The sequence below is a fragment of the Leucopleurus acutus genome (assembly GCF_964270905.1).
Source record: "Leucopleurus acutus genome assembly, chromosome: 4".
Lineage (NCBI taxonomy): Eukaryota > Metazoa > Chordata > Mammalia > Artiodactyla > Delphinidae > Leucopleurus > Leucopleurus acutus.
In genome coordinates, this window is record NC_139146.1 from 30204101 (window position 1) to 30224390 (window position 20290).

At 43.7% G+C, this 20290-nt stretch overlaps 2 protein-coding genes across 4 annotated transcripts in view; both read left to right on the forward strand.

Annotated features, from left to right (window-relative positions):
* Nucleotides 1–20290, forward strand: part of PLA2G12A (phospholipase A2 group XIIA) — a 117207-nt gene that overhangs the window by 26122 nt on the left and 70795 nt on the right. The window lies entirely within an intron of this gene.
* Nucleotides 1602–18605, forward strand: CASP6 (caspase 6). 3 transcript variants are annotated; one of them, XM_082838407.1, is made up of 8 exons: nucleotides 1602–1692; nucleotides 2029–2219; nucleotides 7764–7803; nucleotides 9634–9780; nucleotides 10220–10296; nucleotides 13580–13755; nucleotides 16912–17071; nucleotides 17730–18605. In XM_082838407.1, the coding sequence occupies exons 3-8, from the start codon at nucleotides 7775–7777 to the stop codon at nucleotides 17966–17968; spliced, it is 828 nt and encodes a 275-aa protein (XP_082694533.1). In that variant the 5' UTR covers nucleotides 1602–1692; nucleotides 2029–2219; nucleotides 7764–7774; the 3' UTR covers nucleotides 17969–18605. The 3 variants fall into 3 exon arrangements, with proteins under 3 accessions (XP_082694533.1, XP_082694532.1, XP_082694534.1); XM_082838406.1 differs by lacking the exon at nucleotides 2029–2219 and having other exon boundaries at nucleotides 1626–1692; XM_082838408.1 differs by lacking the exons at nucleotides 2029–2219; nucleotides 7764–7803 and having other exon boundaries at nucleotides 1626–1692.

A 20290-nucleotide genomic window follows, 5' to 3' on the forward strand; every position in this document is an offset into this window, starting at 1 on the left:
ATTGCTTTAAAAAGCTGGAATTTAGCATTTATAATTGTGAAATAAGTATCCTAATGCTTTGTATTTATATCTCTTAAGGTAGACAATATATATAACCACATGCTATAAAAGCAATACAATATTCTGAGATAACAAGACACTTAGGGGGAAAAAATTAATTCCTTTCATCTGCTCCTTTCAGATAAATGGAAGGTCAGCCAGTTGGAGTTCCGCTTCTATATAAGGAGTGTTTTCAGGGCTCAAGCAGAGGAGACCCTGAAAACCAGGCAGAAGGACCGGAAGCTCTGGTGGTCAGATAACTCATTCAAACTGGGTAAAGTCCAGAGTGCATATGCTGAAACCCTGAAGCTCATTCAATGGATAAATATTTATTGAGCACCTCCTACATACTAAGCAACTGCTTCGTAATGGGGAAACCGTAAGAAGGCCAATTTTACTTTCCATAAGCTTCAGGTGGTGGCAGTAAAAATGTATGGAGCTCTTCACAAGCCAGGCACTGTTCTGAATACAGTGATTTAACTCAGTTGTTACAACCACCATACGAGGGAGATACCGATACTCCATGTCTTCACCGCAGAATAAGGAACAAAGCTAGTGACTCCTGAAATATGCCTACGAGGAACTGAACAGAAAGTGGCATGGAGTAAAATCCTTTGATTTCATATTCTATTCAATGACCAAGCATGGTCCACAAGTACATGTAGGAAAAGTTACCAAGTTAGATTTTATTTTTCCCTCCCCAATAAAGGGGTGATGCTTATAGAAGACGGATCCCTTATACTTATTTTAATGTATTAGAAATGGTGCCTTAACACATTTTTTCCCCCAGTCTGATGTCGGTTACTTGTTAAATGGCAAGACTCAGAGAAGTTGGGAAAGAGGAAGCCACCTTTTCTTCCGATTCAGAGTTGTTCGTTGAAGCAAATTTACACACTAGCCAACCACCCGAAGAGGAGCTCAATTAAATGTAACAGACATGCTCTGGGTCGTTAAAAGCCATAGTCTACAGACCCCAGAGTCCGGTATCCTAATTTCTGCATGGTTCCTTCCCCGAATTACCTCTACTTATAAAAGCCACATTTGAGAATCCTGGAGTGGCATCTAGTTTACTTTGGCCCGAATCCGCTATACAAACAAAGAGCGTTTTAAAGTATTGTAAATTCTTACAAATCCTATAAATAACTCGTACTGGAGAAAGGACTACTAGGGAAGCAGGAACACAACCGCCTGCTCCTTTGAGGGAGTGAGGAGGAGCAAACCCTTGGGGCGGGGCTTGAGCGGGGAGCCCGCCGCAGGTCATCTGCAGTTGCCTGGAGCCTCCCACCCCGGGGCCGCCGCTCGTGCTCGGGACGGAATCTGACGTCTCCCTACGGCAGGGTTCGGCTCTCCAAGGCGCCAGGCGGAGGAGACCGGGTCTCCTGCCGTGCCCGGGCGCTCTTGCCTCGGCGAACTCCGCGTGAGGGAAAGGGGCCTTAACTCTGCGCGGGGCACTGCCACCACCGACCGCGTCCCACCCTCCGGCAGGCGGCGGGCAGGGAGCGAGGGCGCGGGGGTAGCGGAGGCGGGGGCGGGGTGGAGGAAGGGGCGGGGGCTGCAGCCCGGCTTCAGGAAGCGGAGGCCGCCCGGGCGTCGGTGCTGCGCGCTCTGCCGCGATGAGTTCGGTGCCGGGGCTCCGCGGGGCTCGCGGTGCAGGTAGGCGGCGGGTACCGGGGGGGCGCGGGGGCGGGGACGCGGGCTCCTCCGGTTTTGCTCGGCGGCCAGAAGAAGCTGAGGGTCTTGGAGGGAAGCGCTCAGGTCCGGTGGGCGCAGCTTAGCTTCTGGGCTCAGAAAAACAACTCGAGAACCTAGCCGCCTCCTCCTTGCGGTCCCTGGTGGCGGCGCCGAGCGCTGGGGCGTGCCCTGGCCGCTTTAGTCCTCCGGGCGCTGATCTCTCTCTAGCCGTCGGGGCTATTTAAACTTTAACTTCGCCTGGTCATAAGAAAGTTAACTTTTGGAGGTTGGATCTTGTTTTGTTTTCTCACTTCTCAGTTAAAAGAAGTGGTTGCCTGCAGTAACAATGGAGCGTGACTGGCCCGAGGCAGTGCCCGGGCAGAGAGGCCCCCGGGCTTGCCCGCTCTGAACCTGGAGACGAAATCCAGGCGTCGGCGGCTGCACAGCCGCCATGGCTCTCCTGCCTCCAGGAAACCTGCAGTTGTTCGTGAATTTAAGTTAAAGCCACAGTAACTATTCTCTACAAAATGATCTTCTGCAAAACGCATGCTTTAGAACGTTCTTCCCTGTCACTTATTATTTTACTGATAAGGTTTAGAAATTCTGGCCATAGTAAAAAAAAAAAAAAAAAGTGGGGGGTGGTTTGAAGCGCTGGCAGTCAGTCGATGCAGAGCGCCTTTATTTCAGAGCTTTTTATTCTTCGCCGCACAAAACAGGCCTTTTGCCCCAGAGGCAAGTTGTAAAAGTCACCATGGTTGTTCAGGAGGAAGTGGCATTACCCTGATGGACAGTGCGAGGTCCAGTGGCCATTTCCCTTTTGGAACCAGTGGTGAGGGGTGGGAAGCTGGGGCAGGGGTCCAGGATGCTTGAGGGACCGCTAGTCAGCGCATGTCGCCCACCATTCTTTTTATGGCTTCCTTCCTTTTCCTACTTGCTCCCTTTTCAATCCCCACCCTACCCCTTTTCCAGTGTGTTCCAGGCCTGACATGAGTCACTCAAAGTAGGATTAATAAACCAATTGATAGGGAATATGGGTAGATTTTCATAGATACTGCAGTGAATGAAGGTGACAACAGCAGATGCTGAAGAAGTTGGGAGAAATGCACAAACACTTAGTTTAGAAAGGTTTTTGGTCTCTCTCTGGTGGGAGCGGTTTTAACATGGTGACAGGGAGTGTAGGGACTTTGGAATCTACAGTCAGAACGGGGTCTTCAGTACCAACTCCAGGGCACTGACCTTGGACAAATCTCTTGCACTTTCTCTGTCTCACAGGGCCTGTGGAGCAAAGGGAGATAAAGTTATCTGAAGTGCCACGCCATCAACAAATGGTAGCTGGGGGCATGAACAGGTTAAGGTGTGGAGGAAAAAGGAATGATTGATTGGTTTTGTAAAAATTAAACTTGTTTAAGGAGCAAAGAGGTCGTGGTTGCATTATGGTGGAGAGGAAAATTGCTTAAATCAGAGGCAAGGAGAGGGGAGAAGAGGTCAAGAGTCAGGTTTAGTGGCGGAACCTTTTTTTTTTTTTTTTTGGAACCATTTTTGATGAAAAGATTGCCGATGAACAGGAATTTGTAAATGTTATATAGGGTATCTCCCTCATTAAGATTTATTTTCTCCATGTCAACAGAGCCAGTTTGTTTGTACTCATGCAGTACGATGATACTTGTTAAAGCACACCCTTCCTGAAAGCTGGTCTGCTGGGTACATGCAGTTTAAAGTGACTGCGACAGAGTCGCATTGTATGTTCTCTGGAAGCAGGGTAAAATTGATCAACTCCAGGAAAAGTGTTGGAACCTCAGTTCTAATGTCTGTCTTCATAGCTTTCTGTTCTGATTCAACAAACTGCTAGAACAGAGTGGCAGCTGGACTTGGTCAGTAATTGGTATTGCAGGATACAGGGTGCCTGTTTATAGCAGAGTGAAGGTTAGAGCCTGTGAGGATCAGAACTGAAGTTTTCACAGCCCAGTGTCTTTCTACATCTATCATGTTAACAGTGACAACAAAAAAAAAAACTTTAAAAAATGCCTCACTGAGATTGTCCTATCTGTTTACTTTGAAATTGAATGTCATTTTAAACAAATTAATCTTGAGCTACTTAAAACTGGCCATCTTTCCTAAGTCTGTAAGCTGAGGGCAGTATTTGAGATGACCCAAATGCACAGCATAAATTACATCCAGCCCAGGAGAATTGTGAAGCTCCTTCCTCAGACTGTGAAAAAGGAACTTTAAAGACCCAGTCGGGTGTACCTCTCCAGTGCTTTCACCCTCAAGGTCCTGAGTTAGTTTGGTGACCGGCCAGTTGGCACAGCTTCCGCCAGGGACACTTCAAGCTGCCTTAGGCTCACTAGCCAACAAGGTGCAAAAGCTGGGAGAGGTGAACTGCTGGGTCTGCTACTGCTCTGGGAATCACAGAAGAGACTCAGGTGCTCTCCAGCCTGTGCAGGTTCTTGGCGGGTGAAGGAGGTGATTGGCTTTCAGATATGGATTTCATGTGTTTAGTCTGAGTGGTTCTATTTCTTTATTGTATAAGTGGTCTAATGATAAGCACGTGAGGTTATTAAAAGGATCCTGGAACAAAAGCTTTTGAAAATGGAAGGAGAGAAAACCCTGCACTGCTCTGGTAGGGCAGTGTGGGGAGCAGGAAGGTACCCCGGTAGACAGGGTGTGGAGCTCTTCGGGGGAGAGCAATTGTGGGGCAGGAGGAATCCCAGTTAGAACAGTGTGTGAGTAGGACGTAGCCCAGGAAGAGCAGGGTGTAGAAGTATCCCCAATGGAGCGTTGTCAGAAGTGGGAAGTGTCCCAGGGGGAGCAGTGTGTGGACTAGAAAGTATCATGATGTATCAGTGCGTTGTAGGAAATCTTCTGGGTGGAGGAGTTTATGCGCTCGGAGAGCAGTGTGTTCAGAAGGGCAGCATCCCTGAGTAGCGGGGAGTCTTAGTAGGAAGCATGCCATAGAGCCGTGTGGAGTGGGAAGTATCCCAGGAGAACAGCGTGTGGAGTAGGAAGCATTCTGGGTATGGCTGTTTGTGGAGTGGGAAGCGTAGGATGTACATTCAGTGGAGCCGTGCGTGGGGCAGGAAGTGTCCTAGGTGAGCACTGAGTGCAGGAGGGAAGTGTCCCTGGGCACGGCGCTGTTGAGGAGGAGGTATCCCGGTAAAGAGGTCTCTCTATTAAGGAACTCTGCTCCGGTGGAGCCCCGTCCTAGTAAGCAGTATGTCACAGAGAGCAGTGTGTGGAGTAGGAAAGGTAGGATGCATCCTCGGGCGAGCACTGAGTGGAGCCAGAAGTATCGCCGGTGGAAAGTGTGCGGAGAAGGAAGTATCCTCCGTAGAGCAGTGTGTGGAGTGGAGAGAATTCTGGGTAGAGAGATCTGTAGAGTAAGAAGAGTAGGACGTGTCCCGGGGAGAGCGGTGTGTGGGTGCTTCCAGGTAACCTTGGTAGATCAGTGTGTGAAGTAGGAAGTCTCCAGGATAGAGCATGGTGTGGAATAGGTTGTGTCCTAGGTAGGGCAGTACGTGGAGTCGAAGTATCCGTAGCAGAGCAGTGTGTGGACCACGAAGCATCCCGGTTTATCACTGTGCGCAGTCGGAAGTATTCCGAGTAGAGCAATTTCTGTATCCCGGGTAGAACAGTGTGTGGCACAGGAAGTAACCCTGGTAGAACGGGGTGTGTAGGAGGAGGTATCCTGGGCATAACTGTGGACTCGGAAGTATCCTCCAGAGAGCCGTATGCTCACTGGGTCAGCATCCCAAGTAGAGGGGTGTCTCATTAGGGAGCATCAGCTGTACAGCAGTGTGTGGGGTAGGACGTGTCCCCAGTAGAGCAGTGTGTGGAGAAGGAAGTGCCCTGGTAGTGGAGTAGGGCTGGAGGTTTCATGGTAGACTGGTGTGTGGTACAGGAAGTATTCTGGGTAGAGGAGTTTGTGGATCCCTGGAGAGCACTGTGCGTGGTAGGAAGTATCCCCAGTGTCGAGTGTGCAGAGCAGCAAGTGTTCTAGTAGAGAAGTGTGTGGAGTAAGTACTGTCCCTGGGAGGACAGCGTGTACAGCAGGAAGTATCCCCAGCATCAGTGTGTGGAGGAGGAAGTGTTCTGGTGGAACAGCGTATGAGCTACCATGTAACCTTAGTAGAGCAGTGGGTGGAGTCGGTGGGATCCCTTTTAGAATACTGCGTGGAGTAGGAAATCCCCCAGTAGAGCAGCTGTACGGTAGGGAAGTCCCCCTGGATAGAAGAGTGCTTGGTAGGAAGTATTCCTAGTAAAGCAGGGTGTGGAATATGAAGTATCCACCTTAGAGCAAGATGTGGGGTCGCACGGAAGCGTTGGGAGCGTGGGGAGGATGCACTAGAGGCTGCTTTTGACTCATCTTTGGTGTGAGTAAAAATCACCTTGTTAAAAATGCAGATTGTCACCTTTCCCAGGATGCTGATTCTGTAAGTCAGGGTTAGGATCCAGGAATCTGCATTTTATCGCCCAGGCCAGGAACTGATGCAAAAGGTTAAGAAAAACTGATTGGGGCCTATGGCACAGGGGAAGGGGAAGGCCGCTGTGGGGTCTTGGCTGGTATGCTGGGTGCATTACATGAGGAACAGGCTGAGAGTGACTGGTAAAGGGCCCTGGAGTTGAATTCCCCATCTCACCTCATCCTCCCTCCCTGGGCGGATTTTTGTCAGTGAGGAGACGCGAGGTTAGAACAGTCAGGCGTCAGGGAGAAGACTCCAAGGAGAGAGGGGGACCCCACCCTCTTGACTAGGAGATGATGGGTAGGCGTCTACCCTTAGGGTCTGTTGCGCTTCCTTCAAAGACCTCAGCTGAGAGGTGCATCTTGCTCTACTGTTGATATTGTATTACCTTCTCTCCCCTCCCCTCTTAAGCTCTTAAGTTTATCAGGTAAAAACAGATTTATGAGCGTATGGGCCCTTCTTGTAGAAGACGCTTAGACAGACTGTGCTGTCCAGTACAGAAGCCACGGGCCACACGTTTAAATTAATTTAATTAACTGAGTTCGTCAGTTACACTAGCCACATTTCAAGTGCTCAAGACCACATGTGGCCAGTGGCTGCCCTATGGGACAGCTCTGGTGTAGGGAATTCTGTCATTGCAGAGAGCTGTGTTGCACAGCACTGTTCCCGGGAGTAGAGAGGGATTCAGTGAGAGGCTGTCTCGGGGGTGGGGAAGTCTGTTCGTGGGTCAGGAGCAGAGGGGGACCCGATTACAGGGTCGTAAGTGCACATGTGTCATTCAGGAGATCAAAGTATGAGCCTTTGCCCTTTCCCTTCCTCCACCAAACGTCTACCTCTTCCAGGTGGCAGGGTAATCCAGTATTAACCACGCTCTGTTCAGTTCTCTTGCTTGACTTAATCCCTTCTCTGTTTCAGAGAATATTTGCAAAAACATTTTCTGCAATATCAAGCAATTTCATATTTCATTTGAGCTGCATAATCACAGAGCTACATTTGTTACTTTAGACATAGTTTGCAACGAATGTGTTTGAGTAATATTTTCTCCATTAAAAAATTTTTTTCAAATTTTCTCCATTTCTAATCTGTTTTATTTTGCATGTAAGAGTTGGGGCTGAGAAAAAAATTGAGCTGTTAATTTATAGTTATTTATTTTTTTAACATCTTTATTGGAGTATAATTGCTTTACAATGGTGTGTTAGTTTCTGCTCTATAACAAAGTAAATCAGCTATACGTATACATATATCCCCATATCCCCTCCCTCTTGCATCTCCCTCCCTCCCACCCTCCCTATCCCACCCCTCTAGGTGGTCACAGAGCACCGAGCTGATCTCCCTGTGCTATGCAGCTGCTTCTCACTTGCTATCTGTTTTACATTTGGTAGTGTATATAAGTCCATGCCACTCTAATTTGTTTATTATTCATAGCACTTTCCCTTCCTTCTCCCTTACTCCTTCTCACATACTTTGACCTTTAAACTAACCAAGACAGAAGGGGCTTAAGAGTATAGGAGTCAAGGCAGCTGGGAGTTCCTGATGTGTTTTATGACCATAAGTCAAAAAGTATATTAACAAAACCCAACTTTTTTTTAATAGGTGAACAAAGCATGACAGAAACAGATGCCTTCCCTACGAGGTAAAAATGTGCTCTTTACCAGTAAAGGTCTTTTCCTTTGATCATGATCAGCCTACAGAAATCAAAGCAAGAAAGGGACCTGGGAGCTAGAAAGCAGAACTGAGAATGTCAGGTTTTAGCATTTGGAGGGTTGGTTTGTAGATGTGCGGGTTAGTATAGGTGTGCTGCCCCTGGCTGTGAAGGGACCTAGACTGAGGTTCAAAATACTGAACAATTGGGATGGCTGGGCCCTGGGGCTAGGCCTGGGCCAGGCCATTGTCCTTGGTCGCTGACTCCTGGAGACCTGGGGGAAAGACACCCATGCAGAGGGATTGGGGTGGGCGTAGGGGTGCTCAGCATGGCTGCTGTTACCCGTTGGTACAGGAATATTGGGTGGGCCAAAAAGCTTGTTCGCTTTTTTCCGTTCGATGTCTCTAGTAGCACTTAGTTGTCTTTAACTTCATTCAAAACAGTTTTGTTAGATTGTATTGTGACAGCCGTCATATCAGCATGCATTTGAAAAAAGACTTATCAAAATTGGTGAATTTTTGTGTAGCCATTTTAATATGGAAGATGGAAGGAAAAAAGCAACATTTCCAACATATTATGCTTTATTATTTCAAGAAAGGTAAAAATGCAACCGAAACGCAAAAAAGATTTGTGCAGCCTATGGAGAAGGTGCTGTGACTGATCGAACGTGTCAGAAGTGGTTTGCGAAGTTTCGTGCTGCAGATTGCTCGCTGGACGATGCTCCACGGTCAGGTAGACCAGTTGAAGTTGATAGCGATCAAATCGATACATTAATTGAGCACAGTCAACGTTCTACCACTCGGGAGATAGCCGACATACTCAAAATACCCAAATCAAGCACTGAAAATCATCTGCACCAGCCTGGTTATGTCAGTCACTTTGATGTTTGGGTTCCACATAAGTCAAGTGAAAAAAACCTTCTTGACCGTATTTCCACATGCGATTCTTTACGTAATGAAAACGTTCCATTTTTAAAACAAATTGTGACGGGCGATGAAAAGTGGATACTGTGCAATAATGTGGAATGGAAGAGATCGTGGGGCAAGCGAAATGAGCCACCACCAATCACCCCAAAGGCCGGTCTTCATTCCAAAGAAGGTGGTGTTGTGTCTGTGGTGGGATCGGGAGGGAGTTCTGTATTATGAGCTCCTTCCGGAAAACCAAACGATTCATTCCAACAAGTACTGCTCCCAGTTAGACCAACTGAAAGCAGCACTCGATGAAAGCGTCCAGAATTAGTCAACAGAAAATGCCTAATCTTCCATCAGGATAACGCAAGACTGCATGTTCCTCTGATGACCAGGCAAATACTGTTACAGCTTGGCTGGGAAGTTCTGATTCATCTGCCGTATTCACCAGACATCGCACCTTCAGATCTCCATTTATTTCAGTCTTTACAAAATTCTCTTAATGGAAAAAAATTTCAGTTCCCTGGTAGACTGTAAAAGGCACCTGGAACAGTTCTTTGCTCAAAAAGATAAAAAAGTTTTGAGAAGATGGAATTGAAGTTGCCTGAAAAATGGCAGAAGGTAGTGCAACAAAACGGTAAATATGCTGTTCAATAAAGTTCTTGGTGAAGATGGAAAATGTGTCTGTCTTTTACTTAAATTCCGAAGGAACTTTTTGGTCCACCCAATATTTCAGGACTTTCCTTGCCAGTGTGGCTGGGAGGCTTCCCTGGGGCACACCAGTGGTCTGTCCGCCTGGCAGAGGAGGTGGATGCAGCAGACCTCTCTCTACTCTATATGTTGACCTTGGGCTTGGAGGAGCTCGTTATTTAATATGACTTAAGTGATTGTTCTTAAAACTTTTCATAAACAGAGAAGTGTTTGATCCGGCAGAAACGTACAAAATGAACCACAAGAGGAGAGGAATTGCTTTAATCTTCAATCATGAGAGGTTCTTCTGGCACTTAACCCTACCAGACAGGCAGGGCACCAGCGCCGACAGAGACAATCTTAAGCGCAGGTAGTACGGTTTGATCTATATGTCGAGATGGTGAGATATTTAAGTGATAACTACTTATCAAAACTTGTCCACACTGATGAAATAATAGACAGAGCAATAGTATTTGAGGATGAACCTCATTTGGGCACAGCCTCCCTTAAGAACTTGCCTGAATTTCCCCCCTAATCCTGTTCTATTAAATGTTAACATTCTTTGCATTGTTATAAGTCTATCTGCATAGTAGATGGCAGTATTGTAACTTAAATCAGTTATCATGAATAAATCCCTTCCTGCCGAGGGTTATCAAGGAAAATGATCATTGTCATATTTGATTTTTCTCTCTAAAGAAAAGTCAATTTATATGTCATAAAAATGTGTATAGATTCCTTAAATAATTAGGGGTACGTGACAGCTTTGAATAGCTCATAAGCTAACATCCAATTTAATTTATCATCTCCAGGTTTTCAGATCTAGGATTTGAAGTGAAATGCTTTGATGATCTTAAAGCAGAAGAACTACTGCTCAGAATTCACGAGGGTAGGTATCAATAGTTTTCTTATTCATATTCCTCTGATGGGATTGAGTAGTTTTCAATTATCCTCTGTGTAAAGACAGGTCCAAATAATTAACCGTACTGTGAAAAAGCCTTGTCAATTAATTTAGCATGGGTTATAGGTTCTGGTTGCGCCTCTCTGATTGTGTTACCTACCAGATTTAGAGACCTTTGCAAAGTATTGTGCCTCCAAAGATACAGTCTATTACTCTAGAAATGAAAAAAATGATCTTTTCATTTGGCAATTAAAAGCCGAAAATGCAAATACTACAGATGCTGGGTAGTCATTTTTTAATTGATTCCTTCCATACCCAAGTTTTTTACTGGTTTCATAATACTGTTGATTTATATACATTATCTCTTTTTTTTTTAACATCTTTATTGGAGTAAATTGCTTTACAATGGTGTGTTAGTTTCTGCTTTACAACAAAATGAATCAGTTATATATATACATATGTTCCCATATCTCTTCCCTCTTGCGTCTCCCTCCCGCCCACCCTCCCTATCCCACCCCTCTAGGTGGTCACAAAGCACGGAGCTGATCTCCCTGTGCTATGCGGCTGCTTCCCACTAGCTATCTACCTTACGTTTGGTAGTGTATATATGTCCATGCCTCTCTCTCGCTCGCTTTGTCACAGCTTACCCTTCCCCCTCCCCATATCCTCAAGTCCATTCTCTAGTAGGTCTGTGTCTTTATTCCTGTCTTACCCCTAGGTTCTTCATGACATTTTTTTTCCCCTTAAATTCCATATATATGTGTTAGCATATGGTATTTGTCTCTCTTTCTGACTTACTTCACTCTGTATGACAGACTCTAGGTCTATCCACCTCACTACAAATAGCTCAATTTCATTTCTTTTTATGGCTGAGTAATATTCCATTGTATATATGTGCCACATCTTCTTTATCCATTCATCTGATGATGGACACTTAGGTTGTTTCCATCTCTGGGCTATTGTAAATAGAGCTGCAATGAACATTTTGGTATATGACTCTTTTTGAATTATGGTTTTCTCAGGGTATATGCCCAGTAGTGGGATTGCTGGGTCATATGGTAGTTCTATTTGTAGTTTTTAAAGGAACCTCCATACTGTTCTCCATAGTGGCTGTATCAATTTACATTCCCGCCAACAGTGCAAGAGGGTTCCCTTTTCTCCACACCCTCTCCAGCATTTATTGTTTCTAGATTTTTTGATGATGGCCATTCTGACTGGTGTGAGATGATATCTCATTGTAGTTTTGATTTGCATTTCTCTAATGATTAATGATGTTGAGCCTACTTTCATGTGTTTGTTGGCAGTCTGTATATCTTCTTTGGAGAAATGTCTATTTAGGTCTTCTGCCCATTTTTGGATTGGGTTGTTTGTTTTTTTGTTATTAAGCTGCATGAGCTGCTTATAAATTTTGGAGATTAATCCTTTGTCAGCTGCTTCATTTGCAAATATTTTCTCCCATTCTGAGGGTTGTCTTTTGGTCCTGTTTATGGTTTCCTTTGCTGTGCAAAAGCTTTGAAGTTTCATTAGGTCCCAGTTGTTTATTTTTGTTTTTATTTCCATTACTCTAGGATGTGGGTCAAAAAGGATCCTGCTGTGATTCATGTCATAGTGTTCTGCCTATGTTTTCCTCTAAGAGTTTGATAGTTTCTGGCATTACATTTAGGTCTTTAATCCATTTTGAGCCTATTTTTGTGTATGGTGTTAGGGAGTGATCTAATCTCATACTTTTACATGTAGCTGTCCAGTTTTCCCAGCACCACTTATTGAAGAGGCTGTCCTTTCTCCACTGTACATTCCTGCTACATTATCTCTTAATTTCTACATCACTATGCAGTAGTAGGTAAATTAACAACTTACGTTTGTAATAATCACTACATGTCATGGATTTTTAAGTAATTTGTCAATGGACTATTGTAACATTTACATAATTAAGCTTTCTTCCGAGCTCTTTTTCTTTAAATTGAGGTATAATTGACATATAACATTAGTTTCAGGTATACAGCATTAATGATTTGGTATTTGCATACACTGGGAAACGATCACCACAGGAAGTGTGGTGACCGTCTGTCACCATACGTACTTACAAAGACTGTCCTTTCTTGTGATGAGGACTTCTGAAGCTCTCCTCTCTCGGCAGCTTTCCAGTATGCGATACCGTATTGTTAACTAGTCACCATGCTGTCCATTACGTCCCCGGGACTTATGTATTTGTGGAACTGGAAGTTAGTACCTCTGCCCCCTCCCCCGTTTGGCCACACCCACCCCACCCCTGCCTCTGCCCCAGCAGCCACCAGTCTTTTCTCTGCATCTTTGAGGTTGGTCGCCTGCTTGCTGGCTGGCGTTTTGGATTCCACATATAGTGAGACCATGTCTTTCTCTGCCTTCCCTCACTTAGCATAATGCTCTCAGGATTCAGTCATGTTGTTGCAAATGGCGAGATTTCTTTTCTTAGTGGCTGAATGGTAAGCCCCTGTATATACACACGTCTTTTTTATCCATTCATCCACTGTTGGACATTTAGGTTGCTTCCATATCTTGGCTGTTGTAATAACTGCTGCAACGAATATGAGGGTTCATATATCTTTTCAAATGAGCATTTTTGTTGTCTTTGGATAAATACCCAGAAGTGGAAGTGCAGGATACAGTAGTTCTATTTTTAATTTTTTGAGGAACCTCATACCAGAGTTCTTCTTTAACCTGTAAATAATTTCAGCTGGCTGCTTACCAGGTTTTCTACTTTGCTTGCTCCTCAGCTTTGGAGGACATCACTCTCCTGTCTTAATACTCTTTCGGAAGCTCTGAGCGCCACGGACATATAGTGAAGGTGCTGCACTCCTTGGAGGTGCAGCGACACATAGGGAGGTGTTATGTAGTAGTTTTTGGGTCTTTCCAGAAGGTCTCTGCTGATTCAAAGAAACTTATATTGCCAAAATGACTTGGATCTTTTAAGGGCGTTCCCCACAATAATCCCTTTAGGTTTTCCATGTCATTATTCTGTGTTTTAGGAGAGCTAACAAAATCTGTTCACCTCTATTACTTTGAACTGTAATAATTTGGATTTTTAAAAAATCAGATATAGTATGGTATAAATTATTGCTTGATTAAATTCTAAGTTGTTTCATTACAGACATTTTATATTATAATAACAAATTTTCCCCCTCCCTCAATTGTATGTATGTAACTTTATTCTACTATTAGTAAATTAAATTTTTAGATGTAGATAATAAGCGCCTTATTTTCATTTCTGAGTAACTTTTGGGTGCCTTTTTAGCATCAACCGCTAGCCATGCAGACGCTGATTGCTTTTTGTGTGTTTTCCTGAGTCACGGTGAAGGCAACCACATCTATGCATATGATGCCAAGATTGAAATTCAGACACTGACTGGCTTGTTCAAAGGAGACAAGTGTCAGAGCCTGGTTGGAAAACCCAAGATATTTATCATTCAGGTAAGGCTGATTATGTTATAGTCTTAATTATCAAGGCCATGGTTCTGTACATGTGACTAGAAAGAACTAAAGCTGATTTCGGAAGTAACTTTCTCCAGTAAATCGGAAAGGCCCTTTTTGAATCCTAGCCAGAGTCGCAGTTTGAGCTGTTAGTAATTCTTTCTTAACATAAAGATTCTCAGTATCTTTATTACTTGGATTGACATTGGAAATGACTCAAAATAACGAATGTGCTGCTCCCTGGCCCAGCCCAGTGTCAAGGCAGAGCTGCTGGACGAGCATCTGCTGGTGGGCAAGTGCAGTGCAGGGCCACCTGTTAAGACCAGGTTTGGTTTGGGGGCTGGAGAGCGTGCTAGCTGGTGGGAAGAATGTGGGCATAACGACTTCTAGTCCTAGCTTGCTTCGTCCTTTCACATCTTCGTCCTTTCACATTTTCCCTTAGGCCAAGATGCGGTTACCCACTGCCAAACTGGTAATAGGGATAAAAATATTTGGGGGCTTGAATAACATCATTTGGTACCTCAGTAAGGATTCTGAACAAAAAAGAGAATTCCTCACGTTCCAGGGCTGCAATCCTCTATTTCCATGAACGGCATGGAGGACACAGCCACGTTTCACACCCTGCCGTACCTTGAGGAAGGGAGTAGGGGGGCTTAAAAAAAAAAAAGTCAAGGATGACTCCCTGGTTTCATGTTTGGACAGCTGCACTGGGGTGTCTGTGAGACATGTCGTTGGAGATACAGGTCTAGAACTTGAGACAGGCAGCCCGGATTAGAGAAGTAAGTTTGGGAGTAATGAGGGGATGGGTGGGTGGTACTGGAAGGCATGGGAGTAGATGAGTTTCCCCATGTCAAGTATAGCCTGCAAAACGAGTGTAGAGGGAATTCCATGGCAGTCCAGAGGTTAGGACTTAGTGCTCTCACTGCCAGGGCCCCGAGTTCAATCCCTGGTCGGGGAACTAAGATCCTGCAAGTTGCGGAGCAGCTAAGCCCGTGTACCACAACTACTGAGCCTGCGCTCTAGAGCCCGCGAGCCACAACTACTGAGCCCACGCACCACAGCTACTGAAGCTCGCGCGCCTAGAGCCTGTGCTCCGTGGCAAGAGAAGCCACCGCAATGAGAAGCCTGCACACCGCAACAAAGAGTAGCCCCTGCTCGGCAAAACTAGAGAGAAAAGCCCGCCTGCGCACAGCAACGAAGACCCATTGCAGCCAAAAAATAAATAAATATTAAAAAAAAAGAAATGACAGGTGAGACTGCTCATGAAAAAGGGAGTGGCCAGCACTGTCAGACAGGAGAATTGGAAGTAACTCATGGGCCACAAAGGAGGAAAATGTTTCGCCAAGTTATTTCATTTCTCTGTGCCTCAGGTTCTTCATCTGTGACACAGGGATAAAACAGCACTGGCTCATGGGGTGGCTGAGAGGATAAAATGATCTGGCCTAACACGAAAAACACTTTGAACAGTGCCTGGCACACGGCAGGCCCCCGGTAAAGGCTGGCTCTTATTCTTGCTGCAGTTGATTTGGCAAGTGATGGCACTGAGTTCCATGTGTTCTACATTCCATTTAGGAAGACAGTTGAAAATAAGGTCTGAAAATAAGCCTGGTAATACTATGTAAGATCAAAATCTCCCTGTAAAAAATAGGATATTAGGGATCTTCTATTTATATGATAACTCTGAAACCCATCCGAACTGTTTCTTTTAAAGCTTCTAATTCTTCAGCCATTTCAGAACTGATGAATGCATTTATAATACTACAGCAGAATCTTGTTAGAGCACTGTATTAAGTTTACTGGGGCTCCCAGAACAAAGTACAGGCATACCTCACTTTATTGCGCTTTGAAGATAGTGTTTTGTTTTTTTTTTTTTTTAAACAAATTGAAGGTTTGTGGCAACCCTGTGTTGATGCCATTTTTCCAACTGCATTTGCTCACTTCATTTCTGTGTCATATTTTGGTAATTTTCATATTTCAAACTTTTTCATTATATTTGTTATGACTGTGATTTTGACATTACTATTGCAAAAAGATTATGACTAGCTGAAGACTCAGGTGATGGTTAGCATTTTTAGCAATAAAGTATTTTTAATTAAGGTCTGTACTTTTAGACATAATGCTGTTGCACACTTAATAGACTACAGTATAGTGTAAACATAACTTTTGTATGCACTGGGAAACCAAAAAAATCCATGTGACTCACTTTATTGCGATACTCACTGTGTTGCTGTAGTCTGGAACCGAATCTGCAATATCTCTGAGGTCTGCCTGTACACAAACTGGGTAGCTTAGACAAGAGAAATGTATTTTCTTGCGGTTCTGGAGCTTAGAAGTCTGAGATCAAGGTGTCAGCAGGGTTGATTTCTTCTGAGGCCTCTCTCCTTGCCTGGGAGGTGGCTTCTGTTCACATGGTCTTTCCTCTGTGCATGTCTGTGTCCTGGTCTCTTTTTATAAGGATGCCAGTCATAGTGGGTTAGGGCCCACCAACAGGACCTCATTTTACCTTAATTATCTCTTTAAAGGCCATATCAGCAAATACAGTCACATTTGAAATACTGGGGGTTATATATTGAAGTCCTTAGTGTATAAATCGGGGAGGGACAAAATGCAGCCCATAATAGTTATTTGAGTAGAAATTAATGTTAGCCCTTGTGTGAGTCAGAATTAGTAAGAATCTGAGCCCTCACTTTAAAGTAGGAGCAAAAGGCAGGAGGCACATTAGTAGATGTCCTCCCAGGTCATGTGGTGTCATTTTGACCCTTCACAATTTATGGCGGCCTCTTGGCAAGGAAAACCCAATCTGGGAATACATTACCTGATTATATAGAAACACTTAGGCACATACTATAGCTTTTAAAAGAAAGGGTGACTCTTGGTGCCATGGTGTGGGTAATCCCTAAGAAACTGTAAAACACAGATGCTCTCCCTTTTACCGTGTACCATTCAATCAACATTAACTACAGGAAAACGTAAGTAGGAAAAAAACCTGTCAGCTTTGGCCTGCTCTAAAGCTGAACGCATGGTTTCTGAAGCGCCTATAAAGTGGCTTCTGTTGATGTTGCCGTGGAGGCGAACTGAAGCACACATTCACTGTGAACACGAAGCATTGGGAAGAATAGGTAGGTAAAGGAGGGGAGTTTCTTGCTTGTCTCGTAGGCATGTCGGGGAAACCAGCACGATGTGCCAGTCATCCCTTTGGACGCAGTGGATCATCAGACCAACAAGCTGGATGTCAACCTAACCCAGGTGGATGCAGCCTCAGTTTACGCACTTCCTGCTGGAGCAGACTTCCTCATGTGTTACTCTGTGGCAGAAGGTGTGTGGGTGTTTGATACAAATGTATAATTGGCTTTCTTGGCTAAGTTCCTGTAAGTTTCACCTTGGCTTGATTCGGCTGAGGTCCTTCTAATGGGGCATGTGATTTGGTCGTGAAGCTCTGAGGCTTAATGGACTTTTTGTGCCATGTGATCAGAGTGATATCTAAAAGGATAAAATACTTTATAGAAAAATCCTTCCTGAGAACTATGTTAAATGAAGCTACAAGGCTAATTATATTGAATATGAGCAGCAGAATATGTCAGTTACTGATGGTGACACTGCTTCTGTGGTAACGCTCACGGAAAACGTTGAAAACTATTCTGATGACAGTTGTTCTCTGCTCTTGCAGTAAATAATTTTATGTTTTTCTTTTTTCTAATCGCTTGTCTCCGAAATCATTGCCTGGTTACTACTATCTTGGGAATTTTTAGGAAATGGAGAAAATTACATAGCATTAACCCTATTTTTATAGAACTGTATGGAATTAATCGTTTTTCCCACATGAGAATAGTCAACAGAGAAAACTTCTAAAGCTGTATCACGGCACGTCTTAGTCTTCTCCAAGGATTTTTAAGAACTCAGACTTTCTAAAGGCGTTTTTCTGTCACAGTAAGTGACCAGAAAACTTCAGTGGCTCTCCTGTCTATCTTTTTTAGGTTATTATTCTCATCGGGAAACTGTGAATGGCTCATGGTACATTCAAGATTTGTGCGAGATGCTGGGAAAATTCGGGTCCTCCTTAGAGTTCACAGAACTCCTCACGCTGGTGAACAGGAAAGTTTCTCAGCGCCGAGTGGACATCTGCAGAGACCCAAGTGCAATTGGAAAGAAGCAGGTGCCCTGCTTTGCCTCAATGCTAACTAAAAAGCTGCATTTCTTTCCAAAATCTAAATGATTGATAGGTGCTATTTTGTTTTATGTATCTGTATTTTTATATAAAGAAGTATCACTCGGTTGAAGCAATCTAAATGGTACAGCAATTTTACATGTCTTAAGCTCTAATGAGAGAACTTTACAAAAAAACAGCTCACATTGGACATGGTGAAGGGGTGTGATATATGTAGAAATGAAATCCTCAGGGAATTCCTATAAATAAAAATCCACAAGCATTTGTAATACTTGACTTTTGTAGTAAATTGCAAGGTTAGTCAAAATACCTGACTCATTTAACTTGTATTTTGTGACTTTTTATAAAACTTTATAATGTTTTTAAAAGTTTTTGAACCTAATAATTTGTTGTTTTCCTTTAATATCTGAAATTCATCCTTTATTAAATTTTTCAAATTCACATTCTTACTCATTTGTGTAATTTATAGATGACTTGTTTTACTTGGTCATATAAATTAATCTACATATGAATTATCACTTTTTATATAGGACTTTAACTCTCACTTAAAAAAAAGAGTCTTCAAGAACTATTACATGGCATTCTGAGGAAGAAATATAAAAACACAGTTAATTCTTAGTCAGTAGAGGCTACACACTTGCAAAGTTTGATTCTGTCAGTATCTTGCATGTTAGTTACTATACACTGTCCGGCAGTCCCACTCACAGACCATCATCATGTTCATGGAATAACAGATGTTACCTTTTTTTTTTTTTTTTTGGCTGTGCCACGCGGCATGCGGCATGCAGGATCTTAGTTCCCCGACCAGCGAATGAACCCGTGCCCCCCGCAGTGGAAGCTCGGAGTCTTAACCACTGGACCGCCAGGGAATTCCCAGATGTTACTTTTAAGATTCAGTTCTTACTAATATGATATGTAAATTTTGAGTAATATGTTTTGTTAATAACCTGCCGGAGGCTGAATATGATTAAAAGTTTGGGCTTTGATAACAAACTTGTGAGTTGCTAGTTCAGAAGCAGTAGTTTGCCTGTGCTGTTTCAGTTGTAGTTCAAAACACATGCCAATTATACGCTAAGGTCCGTGGGACATTTATACCTTTTTTTTGTGGTCATGACAGGGACTTCACTGTCGGTTGAACATTGTACCTTTCCTTTAACCCCCGACCCACAGGTGCTGCCGGCTCTTCTTGAAAGAGCAAATGGCTACAGAAGCTGTCCTCAGTTCATCCAACGAACACGGGCCTGGCCCTCTAGGCAAAGAATATACAGCTTTGGTTACCTAAGAGACATTAGCTCATGTTATTAAAAAGCTCAACAAACCCCCCTCACACACACACACATTTTTTTTTTCCCTTGAATGTGATCAAAGGTTTATCTGAGTAAAATCCTCTTGTACAGATGACATTGGTACCTACGTATCCGGGCGTCAAAATGCCATCAAATTTGAGCTGTGGAAGCCATAGGGACACAGTGGAATTTCGTTTATAACAGTTGTCTCAGGATAAAACAATCCTTTTGTAATAAAACTAACGTGTAATTTGGATTCCTTTAGTTTTAGTTCCAATCTGTTTAACTTACAACTTGGAACTTGAGTAGAAATTTCGTACTCTCTGTTAATAACTGATCTATAAAGGTTTAACATAAATGACATGTCTCATTTGAGAAACTACAGTTTAAATACTAAAAAGGTCAGAGAGTCTTGCCTCTGATCACTGAGCTGTCATCCCCTGGGTACTCAGAAATCAGTTTCACGTGTCATAAAGTAAGTACAATGTGACCTACGTGTAGCTCCTTCTCTGAAGAATTAAACTTTATTTTACTTTGTCAAGTGGGAAGATCCAAGTCAAAGGGAGCTGTCTTTACTAAGAATTCATTTTTCGCATGACAACTTTACTGAAGCCCTAAACACACAGCAGTGTTCTTTGAGAACTGTCTTTCACATTCTAGTTCAGGGGTCAGTAAACTTTTTCTGTAAAGAGCCAGAGAGTAACTATGCTGGGCTTTGCAGGCCTGCTGTCTCTGCTGCAGTCAACCCTGCTGCTATAGTGTGAGAACAGCCACAGTCAGTGCATCAGTGGGCATAGCTGTGTTCCAATACAACTTTATATACAAAAACAGGCTCTTGTCTACCCCTTTTTCCCAGGTTTTCCTTTAGACAGTTTGAGAATTCAGAAGCCATCCTTTCTACTTTCCTAGTCTCAGCTTTTCCCCAGCACTATGCATGAAATTTCCACAGACCTTAAACCTGTCTCTCTTGGGTACCTCATAGGAGCCAGGTATTCTTGAGATGGATGCATCAGTGAATAAAGCAAACACCACTCCCTGTGCTTTCATTATATTGACAGGCTTGTCTTGCTGGGAATAGAGTTTC